General features: G+C 35.3%; 1 protein-coding gene across 2 annotated transcripts in view; it reads right to left on the bottom strand.

Annotated features, from left to right (window-relative positions):
* Nucleotides 1–343: 343 nt before the first annotated feature.
* The window catches only part of DNAJC10 (DnaJ heat shock protein family (Hsp40) member C10), a 56,254-nt gene continuing 36,602 nt past the window's right edge, over nt 344–19,995 (bottom strand). For both annotated transcript variants that reach the window (XM_046019377.1, XM_046019376.1), the window contains exons 14-23: nt 15,524–15,651; nt 15,101–15,217; nt 11,233–11,334; nt 10,453–10,608; nt 9,525–9,658; nt 8,375–8,428; nt 7,982–8,129; nt 6,086–6,205; nt 3,914–4,018; nt 344–2,627 (exon numbers count right to left, since the gene is read on the bottom strand). In XM_046019377.1, the coding sequence (XP_045875333.1) occupies nt 2,616–2,627; nt 3,914–4,018; nt 6,086–6,205; nt 7,982–8,129; nt 8,375–8,428; nt 9,525–9,658; nt 10,453–10,608; nt 11,233–11,334; nt 15,101–15,217; nt 15,524–15,651 (1,076 nt within the window). In that variant the 3' untranslated portion in view covers nt 344–2,615. The remainder of the gene's footprint in view (nt 2,628–3,913; nt 4,019–6,085; nt 6,206–7,981; nt 8,130–8,374; nt 8,429–9,524; nt 9,659–10,452; nt 10,609–11,232; nt 11,335–15,100; nt 15,218–15,523; nt 15,652–19,995) is intronic.

Raw genomic sequence — 19,995 nt, 5'->3', positions numbered from 1 at the left:
TTATCTGAGTTTGGTAGACCTATGGCCAAATTATACAAAAAATCTGTTTTAAAGGGGCTGAAAAATATTACTGCATTAAAGGTTTTCATATTCTAAGTATCTGTGTTAATGTGTCCCATAGGAAACAACACAGCAAATCTGATCATTGTACTTAAGAAAATTCCTGCTTTGAATACTGTTAGAAAACAAAGCACAAATTTAAAGAAAACTTTTACAATATAAAAATAATTTTGCCTTTATCTTAATCATATACCTTAAGTAAAAAAGATATAAAAGATCTTAAATAAAATATGGCAAATTGGAATAGGTAAGCATCACTAACATAAAAAACACAAACTCCAAGTTGTTTTATATAGCCACATATTTAAATGTATCTAATTTTCAAATACAATTGCCCGATAGAATATGCTCCAGTCTGCTAGAAACGGTGCTGTGTTACCAAAGGTCAGCTGCACACAAAAATGGTGTTGCTGAGAGAAATGGCACATTTGACCTGGCACTCTTCAGGGGTGATCCACTGCACTTACATGGCTGTTAAAACTGTTAATTCTGCCAGCTGTTCTTGAGATACTCAGTGACATTTGTGATTGCAGAAAATCACCTCCTGATGGATATTGTAGGATATATATTATTTAATAGGACTCCCAGTAGCCTTGGCTTTAGAGCCAACTCCACAGGCACCAGGTTATAGGATATATGTTTACTTTTTTTTTTTTTTAACTGCCTAAATGTTTCTCAATAAGTTTGGAATTGTATTTATAGTTAGTAGTATAGGTACCTATAAACCTATTTATAAGTTCAGTGTCAGAACTGTGAATTACAGACACTTGGGAGAGAAGAATCATACCTTAGATTCCTTCTACATATGCTTCAGTGTCCAGCACAGTGGTATTTGCATAATTGGTATGTTAATTAAATAAACATTTACCAAGATTTCTTTACATCTTCCATTTTGGAATTATTGTGGAAAGCCAATTTTGAGATTTCCAGGCAGTGAAAATTTAACACATGAAAGGCACTAGCCATTACTGATTGTATTTCAAAAAGGTGGTATTAAAGTTAGAAGTGGCAATTGTTCTGTAAACTGCCCACATATGTGAAGTGGAATCCAAGGGTAATAGGACTTAAAGGATTCAACTGAAGCAAAAATGGGAGAGTATGAATAGGATTAGACTAGAAAAAAAATTTTTTTTTGGTAGATATTGCAGTGATAAAATAATTATCTTCATGAGGAAATACTGGGAAGGAGATAAAGTGACATCAGAAAAATCTTCCAATATAATAGAGCATAATTCTAGTAAGTTTTGGGGGAAACTTTTTTTTTTTAATTTGTTGACCTCTTTCGATCAGTTGGAGTTTTTAATACACTCTGCATTGTAACTAAACAACTGCACGTTACTGACATGTTTTGTTAAGATGCAAGGAAAATTCTAGATTCCTTTAGTCTGAACAACCAAGAAATGAAAAGAGCCCATCCTTAGATTTATATACTTGATTTTCTTATAAAAATAAGTTCAGTTATGCCAATATTTATCTGAAAATGGCAGCATTCAATAACAAACTAATAAATGGAATAACCACAGTGTCATTATGAGCTACAGTGAAACAAAACCGTAAAGTTACTTTTCCTATTTGAATAATCAATCAGACTAGTGAAAAAACCTCAACTTTGCGGGGAGGGGAAAAGGCAAATGTAAATAAAGGATTTGTATCAAAAAAAGTCCAGAAGACAAAAACCATAAATATTAGAGCAATACTTCAAAAGTCAATTACTATCACAGGGTAAAACTTCTAAGAAAGCAATTCAGAAGATAAATGAACACATATGTTTAAAATCTAGAACTCTAAATACCTGATATACTTGGGCTACTCTACAGGGCCCACTTACAAATACTGTTTTCCTCAGGTATTTCTAGAGGCTGTAGAAATCTACTGGGTTCATTTATTGTTACAAAAACTTTTCTCAATTGTGAAAAATTAAAATCAGTTCTTCAAACTTTAGAAAGAAAATGAAAAATCGCTTCACTATAAAACATCATGAAAACAGGGTATGTTTGCCACAATGGGAGTGTGTTCTTTTTTTAAAGGAAACAGAATCTGTTTCATCCCATTTTCAGAACAGGTGACAAAAACTAAGTTACGTCTCTTCAGGCCAGCCACAAAACTTTAAGGAATAGAGACCAGTTTCGTACACCTTAGACACATATGTACATAACTCAACAGGCTCCTTTTTGTGCCTGTCAGTCTTAACATCATTTCCAGGGGTCAGTAATCTATGGCCCATGAACTGAATGTGGCTTGTGGTCTGTTTGTGTATGGCCCTGAGCTACGAACAGTTTTTTGCATTTCTTTAAAAGGCTGTAAACAAAAACAAAAAAAGTATGTGACAACTGTATATGGTTTACAAAGTCTAAAATCTTTACAATCTGGCCTTTTATAGAAAAAGTTTGCAGACCCTTCATTTATACCAGTGTTGTACAGAATTCAGACAGTGCAATTACAAGTCCAAGATAATGTTCATTTATTCCCACCAAGAATGTAGTAACATCCTATAAAGATGTCTTCTGATGTCATTTGTTAAAATTCCTTTTCTCTTTTCTTCATCTTCAACATCATTAAAGTTCATCCTACAATAATATAAAAGTGATTGAAAGAAAAAGTATGAATTTATGTTAAAATATTGATTATAGTATTCTACCTTTTAAAAAATAACTCATGGATCACTGTATGAAATACACCTTGCCTAACTGTAACAATGGAAAAGGATATCTCTTAGTTCTTACTTGTCCATGCAGATACTACTAATTACACTTAAGTAATCATATTGGTATGTTTTTTAACTTAATTTCATTTATGATATTCTGGTTTATGTCTAATAACATTTTCTATTTCAAAGCTTTAACTTGAGATAAGAGTCATACTTTAAGGGTGCCTGGGTGGCTCAGTGGATTAAGCCGCTGCCTTCGGCTCAGGTCATGATCTCAGGGTCCTGGGATCGAGCCCCACATCGGGCTCTCTGCTCCCTGCTTCCTCCTCTCTCTCTGCCTGCCTCTCTGCCTACCTCTCTGCCTACTTGTGATCTCTCTCTCTGTCAAATAAATAAATAATAAAAAAAATCTTAAAAAAAAAAAAAAAAGAGTCATACTTTAAAACCTCTCGAGGAAGCTAAACTGGTCAAAACATCAGAAAAATATTTTTGTAAACCCAAGAAGATAAAGATTTATAACTCTCAAAACATAACTCTCAAAACAGGATGCAAGGCCTCTATGTTGGAGTCTGCAGTTATAATATGGCTCTACAAGGCCAGATGTCTCTAGCCCTCTCCACAATCTGTGCTGTTCTTTTTTGTCCTTCTTTCACCTTATAGGGAAAGAATACAAAAAACCTCATACGTGATTTTATTAAATTCCACTCAGAAAGTACTCCAGCACTCTTCGGCCTCTTTTCAAGTATGTCCTAGAATGACAATGATTTTTAAAAGGGAAAAAAGAACAGTTCTTTCACAGAATAGCAAAGGGCTTGCACTGCCTCTTGAGAGATAAAAATTCAAGAAGGGGCCAAGATGAATATGGTTCCAATATATCCTGACTCTACCAGAGTAGATATTTTGTCATACAAAATATTTTATGAGGCTCCAGTATATTTATTCCCAACAAGTCAATGCTTTATTTATACTTGAACAAAATTTAAATAATTTATGGCCATAGTTCACTACTTTGAGTTAAATGGTTTTACTTGTCTAAATTTCTATGCTTATTAGTACATACAAGCTACATTCTGATTATCATATTTTCCAAATTAAGAAATTTCAACTTTACTATTTTTTGAGGCTTCCACTCTACCTGTTTACTAATATAATGTACAGTAAGAATAGATAACATTTGCCAAACTCAGCTCTAGATTTAGTCCTTACCTTATCTCTCTTTCCATGATTTTGTAGATTTTTTAATTTTTCATATATTACGGTAGCAATCTCTTTTGCATCTCTGGCATCTATTTGCTCTCCCCAAATATTTCTCTAAAATTAAAAACACTCCTGTTATAATCTTTAACGTATCTAATCAAAACATATTTCCATAAAAAAATTAAAAAAAAACAACATGACATTTCCATTTAAGAAATTTGATTAAATATTCCTTAAAAGTTCTAAATATTTGAAACTCAAATTTCTTCAAGGAAATAATGCTGCAAAAGCAGTTAACTCATAATTTACTTAAATACAATACTGTTAGGGGAACATGTAAAATAATTCATTGGAAAAAATGATATTGCTAACTCCAATTGCCTTAAAACAACTAAACTGTAAAGAAAAGACAGCCCCCATAGGATTCAAATCATTCCAGTCTAATACAAATCATAGGCACAGTTAAAACCTTGATCAACAACACTGGAAAGTAATGTATGTCTCCTGGTTCTCATTTGCTCAGAGCAGGACGGTGGCTGAAAATCAGGGAAGGGGGCAGGTCAATATATCAGGCTTGCTTTTCTTGGATCTGGTGTCATTTATTTCCTTCTTGGTGGGAACTCCACACCGTATGTTAGGATCTTGTTTTTGTGTGTTACTGCCCACCTGATTTGTACTGCTGTTTACCACAATCATTATTCTGCTTTGATTTTCAAATCTGGCCTGGACTTTCACCTCTGTCTCTTGGTTTGGATAGGGATATTTGAGGTCCTAATGTCTTCTGGGCTTCTCCTGCGACATGGTAACATCTTTCCAAATAGCTCCTTCTATGGTCTGATTAATTCTGTGACTGGTCATTATACTGATACTTCCCTAACACCATCTATCTGAGTGAAGACCCCTATCTATGTCATACATTTCTCAGCTGTTCTGAGAATTAAAGTAGAGTCGATGATTCCAAAGGAATGAAGATTCGTGTATTAGTATAAGCTCCTTTACTCTCACTGAGTTCTGCTTACCCCAGGCTGTTCTTAAGACAGAATTAACCTCGGGGTGCCTGAGTGGCTCAGTGGGTTAAGCCTCTGCCTTCGGCTGGGGTTGTGATCCCAGGGTCCTGGAATCAAGCCCCGCATCAGGCTCTCTGCTCAGAGGGGAGCCTGTTCCCTCCTCCCCCCCGCCAGCTGCTCTACTTGTGATCTCTTTCCCTCTGTCAAATAAATAAATAAAATCTTAAAAAAATAAAAAAAGAATTAACCTCTTTGACAAATCAAAATCCTTCACTGAAAAATTTAGATGACAATACTAGACTTCTGAAATTCATCATCCAATTTCATTAACTCCAAAATATAATTTCTAATAAATAAACATGAAATCTTAAGCTGATGGGCTTTCTCAAAAAGTATAAAAATATTTGAAATTACTTACTTCAAATGTTTTACCAGAAAACATGAATACATAGCAAATCCTTATTTAATTACATTGTCAAAAATGTCATGCTTTTACCCAGAAAGATAGCAAAAGTCATGAGTACTTTCAGTTAGCAATTATATTGGTTGAAAGTTATACGCATTTATATAAACGACCATAGGGGTTATCACTTGAATTTTAAGACCCATCAGTAGATGTCTAGTTTTCTCTTTTGGAAGGGGGGAAAAAAAAACATAGTGGCCCACAAAAGGGAGTTATAACCATACCAAGGAACCATAACTTTTATTTTGTAGTCTAAATCACTAATTAATATTTCTTAAGATAAATGTTCTGGTACTAGTCTATTTCAAAAATATTATGAATTATGATAGTATTCTTTTAATTTTTTTCATTTCCTGGAAAAAATAATTATAAAGGTAATATTTTTCTAAAAGTAGGAAATACAGAACTTCACAGAAAATAATTACCTTAAATCTCCACCTACAGAAAACTACTACTAATATTCTAGTATGTCTCTTCAGTAGTTTCTGTAATTCAGGAGTACAAAAATTTTAAGGCAGTGGGTTGTATGAACTTTGAGACAGAAAACCTTTTAAAATCACCTGATGCATATTACTGAAGCTTCTTTTCACATATACAAATAAAACAAATGACAAAGGGAGAAAAAGCTAATAAAAACATTCAGACTAATAACAAACCTTTCCAACTTGGTCTGCTAAAGGACAGGCACATATACGAAGGCCTTGTACGTACCTTAGTTCTTTCGTAGGGAAAAAATTTAACAGTTGGATAGGCTCTGATGCCAGCTTTCTGGCATGTTTGAGCATATGCCTGACAGTCTACTTTTCCAGCTTTCACTTTTCCTTTAACCATCTGAAAAGAGAGAAATATTGTTTGCCATTCTCTGTGGCATAAACTATTTTGGCAACCACAAAGTAACACGATACAAGTATTTTCAAATCTTTTTCACTGTCAAGACTTAAGCTTTCATCCTTTCCATCCTGGTAAGACCGCTTCCAAACTTTTTACTGGCTCTTTAAACACCTGTTTACCCAGAAACACCTCTCCAAGAGCAAATAAACTCTTTATCTTATCAAGAAAAGCTCCTCCCTGGTACCCACACCCTGTCCATCACACCACAAACACCTCAGATTCTTTCCTCATCCACCTTCTTCCTTTCTCTGGTCTCACATGCTGAGGGAGCACTCTTCCTTTTGTGGAAGGCTCACAACTCTACCCAAGCCTCCAGTCCCCTCTGTATCAGGTCTCTGACTTGCTCTTCAGGGTATGATCTTTCTCATATTGAATAACTTTCTGCTATATTCAAGATAACTGTTGCATTACAAAATAAGCTAAATACAAAGGGAGTAAAACATTTTGTTCAATTACTAAAGAAAAAGGAAGCATAAAAAGAGAAAAAGATCTAGTAAGTGGAAAATAACCTCTTATTTGAAGGACAGTCCAATAACTAAAATAATCTTTTATGACTCCTGGGGAGCTCTGAAATCCCTTTGCTAAGGAAATCTCCATGGCTTGGAATTTTCAGCTTTTGTTTTAGGCTGGTGAAACTGGAGCTTTCTCATTCTAGTGAGTGTTTTACAGCCCACGGCAAAGCTCCCTGAAGCCAGGAAGCTAACAGTATGGATAAGCTAATGAGAAGGATGACAGTGAAAACAACAAAACTTCAGACTGTATTCAGTTTATGCATTCAGTTAAGTTTTATAAGCATTTACTGAGTTAGACAAGACCTGTAAAACTAGCCCTCAAGAAGCTCAGTCTTATGGAGGAGACAGGTAACTAAGTATTTAACATCCATTATGTAAGTACACCAAAGGAGTACAAGATATTAAAGTGAACTGACTGAGATGGACAATGAAAACAGAAGTGCCAACTGAAGCTGGGTTTTGTAGGATAAGGAGGAAAAGATCCACATGACCAAGGTAAGGAAAAGGCATTTTAGAGATAGGGAACAGCATGTGCTTGTTCAACAAACTTGGAGTACTTTGTTGTGCCTGAACTGTAAGGTTTGGGGTAGGGACAGAGAGAAAGCCAAAGAGATAGAAAGGGTCCCATCAGAGACCTGCAACCAAGGATGCCAGGTCAGAAACTTGGTTCACAGGAAGCCTGAAAAGGGAGTATTTCAGAAAGATGATCAGGTCAGAACTAAAGAAGGCAGACTGGCAACATGAGACTAGCTCAAAGGTACACATGAGATGTCTAGATGAGATGATGAGGGCTTGAACAGAGAGGCTAGCAGAAGAGATGGAGAGGAGATGTCAGATTTGAAAGGCATTTAGAAGACAGAACTGATAGGATCTATGATGGCCTGCCAAGCAGCAGAGTAAAGGAAAGAAATAGGGAACAAGCAAAACTGAGGTATCTGGCTGTTAGTTAGGTAGATGATGTCCTCAATCAAGACAGAGGTGTTAGCTAAAAGCATTAATAAAGAAGGAAGAAATCTGCAAAGATTACAGTCATAGAAATGAAGTGGAATTTAAAAATAAATTCACAGGAAACTTAAGAGAATTAATATTTAAAATATAATTATAGCTAATCATTTAATATAGCTACTTTTAAAATAACTGTTATTTTATCTAATTAAAACATGCATGTGACTACAAGTTATTTAAGTAGAGAGACGAGACTTACCCTAGCCAAGAGCTCAAACTCCGGAGCAAAATTTTGGCAAGGTCCACACCAAGGAGCATAGAAATCAACCACCCAGTGATTTTTCCCTTGTATAACTTTTTCATTGAAAGTCTGAGGCGTTAGATCTATGGATGCTTGAGGTAAGAATCTGTGGCAAGGAATCAAATTATTTTTCATTAAATGAAACCAAAGGAAACATCTAAAATATAATACTGTAAAAGTTTCTAAGTAAAAAAGGCCTTCCAAGTTATCTTGGTAAATTATAATTCTTTACGAAGTAATTTAAAATGCTACAGCCTTAAGCAACTCACAATAAATATAACTACAGACATAAGAGGAAGGCAAATAGCACTGAATCTATTTTATACGATGATGCATATTTTGATTACTCACCCTAGACCCCAAATTCTCAGGGAATAAGCATCTCTATTCCATCCATTGTAACTACTGAAAGAAGAAAATTGATATAAGTTTTAAATACTATATTCTATTACTGGATATGTTCAGAAAACTATCTCTCTGCAGCAACTGAAAAGTTTAACTTATTGACTAGATACATTTTCCCTTCTCAGATACATCTACCTATAAATGCTGCTTATATGGTTTCCCAAATAAATTTTTCTCTAGTCTCAGTGTTTTTTTGGTGCTCCAGACAGCCCCAAAGTCTAACTGCCTGCTGGACAACTCCTATAGAAGCATGGGAATGGTAACACTCCAAATGTCTGAGACTTCAGTTTCAGAACCTTTATTCTGGTCATTATGTCTGTCAAATTCCTACCTACTTTTTAAGACCCATGCCAAAAGCCACCTCTTAAATGCAGCCTTTCATGATTTCCTCTCATAGCTGTGATCCTTTCCTCCTTTGCAATCCATGGCTCAGTTTTACTTTTTAAATAATGTTCTTTATGTTCTGCCTTGCACTTGAGTTTTCTACCTCAAATGCCATGTGGTGTTATAGAAACAGGATGGGCATTGATACAAACTGGGCTGAATCTTCAATTACAAACCTTAGCAGCTGTGTGACTTGGCAAAATTATTTAAGGTCTGTTAATCAGTTTACTTATCTGTAATAGGAGGAAGGGCAATAATTCTTATTTTTCAGGGTCTATGGGAGGACTAGTGGGAATAACATGAACAAAGGATTTAGTATAATACCTGAAACCAAAAACTGACTTACTAAATGTTAGTACTTCCTCCATTTATCTTCTTCTATACTGGTGTGCCAGCGTCATAAACACTGGGATCATTCAATTCTTTTTTCATCTTCAGAGGTTCTCATTAGCCCATCATCTTAAAACATGGTGGGCTCCCCAAAAATATTTGTTGGGTTAACGTCTATTTAGTTAAGATAACTTTTTTTAAAGAATCTTATTTATTTAAGTAATCTCTATACCCAACATGGGGCTTGAACTCATGACCCTAAGATCAAGAGTCACATGTTCTTCTGACTGAACCAGCCAGGCACCCCTAAGATAACTTCAAAATTTTAACTGTTTAAATAAATGGTTATAATAAATGTCTTTATATTTTAGGCAACACTTACTGATATTGATAAGCTTTATTTGATTTTGGGGGGAAAAATCTTATCTCAGGGTATCTCCGAACATTTTCTTGGGCACAAAAAGAATGATACTGTTGGCAGTCTATACTGCCCACATTGATCAGTCCAGTTAATGTCTATAAAAGAGAAAGAGAGGAGATAAACAGATCAAAGTGATTAGAATAAAATTACCTCTATAACTATTTATATTTATAATAGAGAAATTATCACTGTGAGATGATTATTATTTTTCAGTGATTAGAACACTTACAGTAATGAACTGAGAATGTAATGCTGTAGTTAGGACCCTACTACAATTATTACAGATTAAACAACAGATTTCATTCATGTTCTATGCGGGGGGAAATTAGGTATTTATAAAATTAAGTGTTAGAAACAAGGAACTAATGAAGAGCGCTGCAATGGTATTTCAAAGTTATTTTTCAAATAGAGACCTGCATTGCAACACACTGAATCATGCCCAAATTTTTAAAATTTTACTGAAAAGGACACAAAATTGCATCATCTTAAATGTTAAGATACTAGAAATCACTTTTAACGTTTGGTTTGTTCACTTTTTCTTAGAAATATAAAATAGAGATTTCATTTTCCATTCTCATATTTAGTAACTTTCTTCCAATCCTTAATAACACTATGTCTATTTGTATAGAAAATAAAGGGATTTGGGGGTTGACTTCGGTAAAAATTTGGCCAGATACGTACCAAACAAGTGACACAGAAAAAAAAAAGACAGATGATCTATACCACCTATACCATTACCCAACCAGACAGAAAGAGAGTTGAAATCTAACTGGTATAATCAGAATTGTTCTAAGTGATAATCTAGAGGTGGGTTCATCTCAGTTTCAAAACAGTTCTGTTAAATACACATTCATACTACATGTTAAGATTTAAAAAAAAACTACTATACCCGGGCCATTCTTTTCCATTCTGGCATTAGAACTTGACATGGATGACACCACGGAGAATAGAAATCAACCATCCAGACTTCATCCTGTTTTCTCTGTTTAACTAGTTCATTGAAAGTGGTGGGTGTCAGGGTGATCACTGAAGGATTCATAAGATCCTAAAGAGAATATAACTTTCATTATAACAATATAAAAAGTGTTCATATATTCTTGGCAAATTGTTGTCACTTAGAAAAGTTCCTGTTTCTGAATAATCAAAAGATACTTATGGATGTTTAAAAGATAATCGATAATGAATTATTTTAAAAAGGAAGGAATTATTCCCAGTTAAGTTTAGACTTTGCCCATTAGCCTTCTTAAATCAAGGTTTATTTTTTTTATTTCTATGTATCATTAAAATCATATTAGTAGGGAACAGAGGCAACTTTACTTAAGATGACATTAGATGGGACAAAAAGTTCTAAGAGGTGCCCAGATAGCTACACAGGCCAAATAGTCCCGTTCCAGAACGAATGACTGGCTTGGAAATGATCCTTTAATTATTAATGGAAAGCCCATTACTCTATTTTCCTGACAGTCTGATTGGAGATACTGCTCAACCTCCCTAAAATCTCACTTGCTCCAAATGCTGTTTTAATACAGCTTCAGTCTACCATGACAGGGTAATACTAACAAAAATGTTAGCTTCACAGGGGAAATAATAAAAAACAAAACAACACAAAACCAAAAACCAGTTAAAAATAATTTACCTCTGTAAATTACAATACTATAAATTAAAATACCTCTATGAATTCCAAGATCTGTTCAGCAGAGTGATGTCCTTCATATTCATGAACATTGGACTGGTTGAAAACCACTGTTGTTGGATAAGCCTGAATGTTATACTGTTAGGAATAAGAATACAAACTAAAGATTTTATGCATTTTACCTCTTGGTTGCACATTTATAACCAACCTGCTTTTAAGTAGCAACAGTAACATTTAAAAAAACCCATTGCTAAACTGCTGGTGACTGAAAAATTTTAGCCTGGCCAAATTTGGCAAGACATGGATTCACGGCTGCACGGTTAAATGACCCTTTTTTATAGCTAGTCCATTAGTCATAAAATCCATGGGCAATGAAACATTGAGAAGTGGACAAAGCTATAATATGGCTAACTATGAGCATGGGCCCTTTTGACTCTCTTGAAGCAAGATGGATAATACATTCTTGGGACATGAGTCATAATTCCTTAAGTTAAACTATGGTTGTGTACACATTATTCTTTCTTTATCCTTGCTACTTCGTTTCCTTTATTTTCTTCTACGACTAGACAAATTGGAGCATTACTGTGGTTTCAAAGACTCAAGCCAGAGATTAGCCTTCTCTTTACAGCCTTATCTATCTTGCTTCAAGAGAGTCAAAAGGGCCCATGCTCCTAATTAGCCATATTTATGGCTATGCTGTGTGAATTTACTGTAGCTGATCTTTGCGTCCTTAATGTTGACAAGCACTCAGCAGCAAACTGGAATGTTTGATTAGGATTAAAAAAACTCATTAGGTATGACTGTTTGTTAATCTTAGTGTTTAGTATATGCTGCACATCTTTTTAGCACTGAAATATGCAGTTTCTCTTCTTAAAAGCTTTTATTTGAGAGAGAATCTGAAGCAGATTCCATGCCAAGCACAGAGCCTGACATGGGGCTCAATCCCATGATCACGAGATCACACCTTGCGCAGAAACCAAAACTCTTGAGGCTTAATTGACTGAGTCACCCTGGTGCCCCTTAAACATGTAGTTTCTAATCTATTCTGTACAGCAACTCTACTCAGAAGCTAAAATTACCACGTCAACTTTACAGATGAGAAAACGGAGGTACTGAGAAGCTATGTGACTTGGTCACGTCCACCTATTAGTGAGTTAATGACCCCTGACCTCTATTCCAGGTGAAGCTGACACCACAGTTTTAAAATCTTGTTTTACTCAATTATCTCAAGGAAAATTAATAGTTTAGATAAAAAGTACAAAAACTAGAAGAATTCAAATTAAGGTAATTACTATTTATCGCATTGTTTGTATCTTGCTTAGGATCTTTTCAGTGTCACATAGGAGACATTCAAAACCAAAGATCTGGGGCGCCTGGGTGGCTCAGTGGGTTAAAGCCTCTGCCTTCGGCTCAGGTCATGATCCCAGGGTCCTGGGATCGAGCCCCACATCAGGCTCTCTGCTCGGCAGGGAGCCTGCTTCCCTTCCTCTCTCTCTGCCTGCCTCTCTGCCTCCTTGTGATCTCTGTCAAATAAATAAATAAAATCTTTAAAAAAAAAAAAACCAAAGATCTTACATCAGTTTCCAGTTAAATGAAATTTCAAACAGAATGAAGAGGGAAATCATCTGACAAATACCCATATACCCCTTCTCAATATTTAAACTTAACTTGTCACCCTGGCAGATTGCTTAAATTCTTTTTTTTAAATTGCATTTCCTTTCTTCCCTGAAAGTAAGAGCAATCAATATCCTCAAATAAGTATATATCTGATCCACAAATGTTTTGATACTTTTGTGACATGTATAAGTATCCCTGGGTAGAATAGTGAAATGCTGAAGCATTAAAAAATTTTCTGTAATTCTGTCATACTCTGTAAGCTATTCTGCAGCTTGCTTTTGTCATCTTACAATGTATTTTTGAGACTTTCCCATGCTGGTAAAGATAGATTTAGTTGTTTTTTTTTTTAAGATTTTATTTACTTATTTGAGAGAGAGAGAGCGATCACAAGTAGGCAGAGAGGAAGGAGGAAGCAGGCTCCCCGCCGAGCAGAGAGCCCGATGTGGGGCTCGATCCCAGGACACTGGAATCATGACCTGAGCCGAAGGCAGAGCCACTGAGCCACCCAGGCGCCCCAAGATAGATTGTTTTAAATGCTCTATGGTATTCCATTACATGACTGGATCATTTATCCATATATTTGCTATTATCAGATTTCAAAATTTTTGTTAATTTGTTGGTAGATTAATTTGATGGATTGCTGTAATTTGTACTTTCTTGGTGGCCAGTGAAGTGCAAGATTTTTTTTGTTTGCTGGATTTTTCTAAAAAAAAGTCTCAACTTTCTCATTTATCTACTTAAAAAACTCACTTGTAGTCAGGTATTTTGGCAGTAAGGTTTTCTGTCAGTTACATGTGCTATCTTCTTTTCTGGCAATAGTTTTATCATTTAATATAGTCAAAATCATTCACATTTTTACCTTGTGTGTGTGGACTGAGAAATTCTTCCTCACACAGATGTCATAAAGATTTCACTCTACATTTACTTGTTTTTAAAACCTATCATTCTTTTCCTTCCTTCTCCTCCATTTTTCTTTTTAAAGTTGGCTTTTATACAATATTTAAAATACACACGAAGGCAGATAGCAATAAACTTGCATATACTCTTGTAACTATAATAATCTTCCACACATGGGCACACTTACTTCATTTATACTCCCTCCCAACACTATTCCTACACCAATATTATTTTATTTTATTTCTTAAAGATTTCACTTATTTATTTGGCAGAGAGAGAGAGAGTTACAGACAGACAGACAGTGAGAGAGGGAACACAAGCAGGGGAGTGAGAGAGGGAGAAGCAGGCTTCCGGCCGAGCAGGGAGCCTGATGTCAGGCTTGATCCCAGGACCCCGGGATCATGACCTGAGCCGAAGGCAGACGCTTAACAACTGAACCACCCCGGCACCTACACCAATATTATTTTAAAGCAAATTCTAGATGACTTATCATTTTATCCATATTTCAGTATATTTAAAATATAAGGACTTTCTTCCAAGTGTTACTACACTGTCATTTTTATACCTAAAAATGAACAATTCCTGTTAATTTTCAGACACCGTCAATGCTCAAATTTCCGTAACTACCGGATGCTCATTTTTTTGCAGTTGGTTTGGCATCCAAAGGAGACCTAAACATTGCATTTGAGTGACGTGTCTTCTGAATCTCTTTCATCTCTTTTCCCACCTTTCAGTGTATCTGACCAATAAATTAGGTATTTGTCCTGTAAGATCCTCTACATGCTGGCACTTACAGATTTCATGCCTGTGGTTTCACTTAACACGTTCCTCTAACTGATTCCCTACACATGGACAGATCTCAAGGTGTGATTTGATTTAGGTTTCAGAGACTTGTTCCAAGAATATTTTATAGATGGTATATACTTTCATGACAAGATATATAATTTCTAGTTATTCCTGGAACTGAAAAATGAACATTAATTAACCTAAGAAAATATTTTTATTATAAACAAAGGTTCAAAAATCTTGTTCATTTTTAAAATTTCCATCTACTAAGAGAATAATTATGAGGAAAACCTGAGAATCAAACTACAGACTGCCAAAAGGCAATATTGCATCAAAAATTATAAAGATTTTAAATAATGGAAAAAATCATATATTTTATCAAATAAACTAAATATTTTCCTATGTTTGATAAATAAGACCATATCCACATTCAACTATTTATGTTGCCTATTGATGTTTTAATCCAATCATAATTTTCTATCATTTTTTGAAATATTTGTTACTCCTCTAAATGTAGATGCACATTTTAAGTTACTCTGACAAAGGTCTCCATTTCAAAACTATTTTACAAAAGTGTTAATTAGAACAAGTATTTTATACGTACCATGTTACATAGTCCCTCATGAACTGTACAATCTAGTGTACCAAACTTAAGCTGACCGTACAGATGCTTTGATGCTTTTCGTAACTCTGGCAATAAAGCTCGACACGGTGGACACCACTATGAAAGAAAAAATACTCATAAGCACAGAGCTACATGGGACAAAAAAACACATTTCTGCAACAAGCAATATATACTAAGTAAGACAAACCATACTTAGTGGCAGATCTTATGTGTGCCTGCCTGTGTATTTAATTCTTGGAGGGGCAAGTGCATCCCTGCCCCCTTGGAAGCAATATCTGATAGGGGCCAAAGTGAGTAATACAATTTTGGTATTCATGGTTCAAGACTATCTAGAAAAAGTCTTTTTGCTATGATAAGAGAAAATCTGACAACGCTGAAATTGACAGATAAAAAATAACTTACTGGGGCAAAAAAATCAACGAGCCACGGTTCCTTGTCATTGGCAGGAAAATTTTGAGGACCAAGTGTGGTAACATGAGAATTAACACTTTCTTTGGCAAAGGCAAGTATATCATATAGAATCTTCTTTCCTTTGAAAATGAATAAAAGAAAAATTAAAATCCACATTCTTCCTTTCTATTCATATAAACATTTCAAAGTTTTTACACTTAATATATTAAAGAAATGAAGATAAACTTATTGAACACACTGATTTTGGTGATGGTCTAGTGTTCTGTATACTATACATAAACAGGTTTGCTCTGCCAGGAGCCCTTTCTTATATGCTTCTGTTTCTTGGAGGACCTATCTTTGCAATATTTCTTTATCCTCAGAGTAACCACTTCTTGCAGTATTTGTGTTCTTTATGCTTACCTGAACTACTACTGTGGCCCAACTACTAAATCTGCTTCTTCAAACTCGACTTCCCTTATGGATTCAAAACCTGTATTACCAACTGCCCAGTGAAAGTATTCACATGGATGTCATAAAAACATTTCAAATATATTAAAACTGAAACTGAGCTATTTTCCCCCGAACTTGCTCCTTTTCTCACCTTCCCTATCTTGGCAATGACATAATCATCCACTAGGTGGATGAATAGAGTGAGAACTATAGAAGAAATAAAGAAATAAAATATATAACAAATGAGTCAGAGCCAAAGAATACAGTTAGCTGACACTAAAAACACATGGGAGGGAATCAACAGATTAGAAGCAGCATAATGGACCAGGAATTTGGAAGACAGAGTTGAGGAAATCTCCCAGGCTGAACAGCAAAAAGAAAAGAGAATAAAAAATGAGTACAGGTTAGGTTAAGGGACCTCTAGGACAGCATCAAGCATACTAATGTTGACATTATAGAGGTTTCAGAAGGAGAAGAAAGAGACTAAAAGGCAGAAAACTTACTTGAGGAAATCAGAGCTGGAAAACTTCCCTACCAGGGGAAGGAAGCAGATACACAGATTTAGGAAGCACAGAGAAAACCAAACAAGAAGAATTCAAGTAAATTCAAACCCAGACACATTTTTAAAATGTCAAAACTACAGAGAAACAGAAAATCTTAAAAGCAGCAAGAGCCATGCCAACTAGTATATACAAGGGTACCCCCATATGATTATAAGCTGATTTTTTCACCAAAAACATAGCAGGCCAGAAGGGAGTGGCACAATATATTCAAACTGTTGAAAGGAAAACCTCTACAACCAAGAATACCCCAACCAACAAAGTTATCATTCAGAATCAAAGGAGAGAGGTTCCCAGGCAAACAAAAGTTCAAGCAGTTCATCACCTACACCAGCCTTAAATATTATAGAGACTTCTTTAAGCAGAAAAGAAATGGCCATAGTTAAAAGAATGTTATGAAAAAAAATCACTGGTAATGGCAAACATTAGTAAACATGCAGAAAAGGCAGTGGATCGATCACTTTTAAGGCTAGTACGAAGGTTAAAGAGAAAAAGCAGTAAAACCTGTATCTACAATAATTAGTTATGGGATACACAAAAGATGTAAAATAGGATGCCAAAAAAAGTCAGCAGGGAGAGTAAAATGTAGTGCTTTTAAAATGCATTCAAACCTAAGTGACAATCAACTGAAGACTACTATACACATAGGTTGTTACATATAATCCTAATGGTAACCAAAAACCTGTAACAGATGCACAAAAAAATTAAAAGAAATGCAAATGTAACACTGAAGAAAGTTGTCAAATCACAAGAAAGGAACAGAGAACTACAAAACAGGCAGAAAATAATGAAGAAAATGTCAATACATACCTATTATCTGTAAATACTATAAATGTAAATGGACCAAATGCTCCAAACAAAGGACACACGGTGGCTGAATGGATAACAAAAGCAAACAAAACAAAACCCCCTCTATAGGCTACCTATAAAAACCTTACTTCGGATGTAAGGACATACACAAAGTGAAGGGATGATAAAAGATATTCCATGCAAATGGAAACAATAATTAAAATAAACTAGCAACACTTAGACAAAATAGACTTTACAACAAAGACTGTAATAAGAGACAATGAAGGACATTTCATAATGATAAAGGGATCAATTCAACAAGAGGAAATAATTATAAATATCTATAAACATCAACATAGTATGTAGAACAAGTATTAACTGATATAATGGGAGAAAGTGACAGTAATACAGTAATAATAAAGGACTTTAACACATCACATACATCAATGCATGACAGATCATCCGGACAGAAAATCAATAAGAAAACGACATATTAGACCAGTTTGATATTACAGATATATACAGAACATTTCTTTCAAAAACAGAATACATGTTCTTTTCAGGGACACACGGAACACTCTCCAAGAGATTCATGTTGGGCCACAAAACAGGTCTCAATAAATTTAAGAAAAATGAAATCATACCAAGCATTTTTTCTGACCCAATGATATAAAATTAGAAATCAAAACAAAACTGAAAAAAAAACAAAACCCACAATCACATACATAGAAGCTAAACATGTACCTAACAACCAACGAATCAATGAAGAAATGAAAGGAGACAAAAAAATACCTTATATGACAAATAAAAATAAAACACAATGTTCCAAAATCTTCGGGACCTACCAAAAGCAGCTTTAAGAGGCAAGTTGAGGAGCACCTGGGTGGCTCAGTGGGTTAAGTGTCTGCCTTCAGCTCAGATCATCATTCACAGGGTTGCTGGATTGAGCCCAGCACCTGGCTCCCTGCTGAACGGGAAGTCTGCTTCTTCCTATGCCCCCTCTAGTATTCTCTCTCTCCCTCCCTTACTCTCTCAAATAAATAAATAAAATTAAAAAAAAAAAAAGTAGCAGCAAGTTTATAGAGATACAGGCTTACCTCAGGAAACAAGGAAAATCTCAATCTAACCTTACATATTAAAGAACTAGAGAAAGAACAAATAAATGACTCTGCTCAAAAACTAATAGAACAAATCAACTCAGTAAAGTAAAAGGATACAAAATTAATATACAGAAATCTCTGTTCTTTTTTTTTCCTTTTCCTTTTTCTTTTTTGAGGGCAGGGAGGGGTAGAGGGAGAGGGAGAATCTTAAGCAGGCTCCACAACCAGCATGGAGTGCAATGTGGGGCTCAATCTCACAATCCTGAGATCATGACCTGAGCCAAAATCAAGTCAGGTGCTTAACTAACTGAGCCACCCAGGCGTCCCAAGAGCTGGACACTTAACTGATTGAAACTAGGCTCCTCAATCTGTGCTATTTCTATACTCTAATATCAAACTATCAAAAATTATGAAAACAATCACATTTACAGTTTTTTTTTTTTTAAGATTTTATTTATTTATTTGACAGAGAGAGAGATCACAAGTAGGTAGAGACGCAGGCAGAGAGAGAGGCAGAGAGAGAGGAGGAAGCAGGCTCCCTGCGGAGCAGAGAGCCCAATGCGGGCTCGATCCCAGGACCTTGAGATCATGACCTGAGCCGAAGGCAGCGGCTTAATCCACTGAGCCACCCAGGCGCCCCCACATTTACAGTTTTATCAAAAAGGATAAAATACCTAGGAATAAAAAGTAACCAAGGAGATAAAAGGCCTATACTCTGAAAATCTACAACACATTGTTGAAGAAACTGAGGAGGACAGAAATAAATAGATATACAGTCCTCATAGACTGGAAGGATTAATGTTATTAAAATGTCTATATAGGGGTACCTGGGTGGCTCAGTTGTTAAGCGTCTGCATTCGGCTCATGTCATGATCCCAGATCCTGGGATCAAGCCTTGCACTGGGTTCCCTGCTCAGCAGGAAGCCTGCTTCTCCCTCTCCCACTCCCCCTGCTTGTGTTCCCTCTCTTGCTGTGTCTACCAAGTAAATAAATAAAATCTTAAAAAAAAAAAGTCTATACGATCTCTAAAAATCTACATGTTCAATTCAATCTCTATCAAAACATCAGTGGCATTTTTTTACAGAATTAGAACAAATTATCTTAAAATTTGTATGGAACCACAAAAGACCATGAAGAAATCAAAGCAATCATGAAAAAAGAGAACAAAGCCAGAGGTATCATGCTCCCTGACTTCAAGATACACTATTAAAGCTATAATAATCAAAACATTATGTTACTGGCACAAAAAAACAGACAGATATATCAATGGAACAGAACAGAGAGCCAGAATAAAGAGAAACAAACCCATACTTATATGGTCAATCTGTGACAAAGGAGATAAAAACATAAAATGGAGAAAGACTTCAATGAACAGTACTGGGAAACCTAGAGCTACATGCAAAAAAATGAAACTGGACCACTTTCTTATACCATATCCAAAAATCAATTTAAAATATATTACAGACCTAAATATAAGACCTGAAGCCGTAAGATTCCTAAAACAAAACATAGGCAGATGACTCTTGGACATCTGTCTTACCAATATCTAGAAAACAAAATGAATGAAGAAGCAAAACAAAAC

The sequence above is a fragment of the Meles meles genome, chromosome 9 (genome assembly GCF_922984935.1).
Source record: "Meles meles chromosome 9, mMelMel3.1 paternal haplotype, whole genome shotgun sequence".
NCBI classification, from domain to species: Eukaryota; Metazoa; Chordata; class Mammalia; order Carnivora; family Mustelidae; genus Meles; species Meles meles.
Note: the sequence above shows the minus strand (reverse complement) of the source record. Positions and strands in the feature narration are given on the sequence as shown.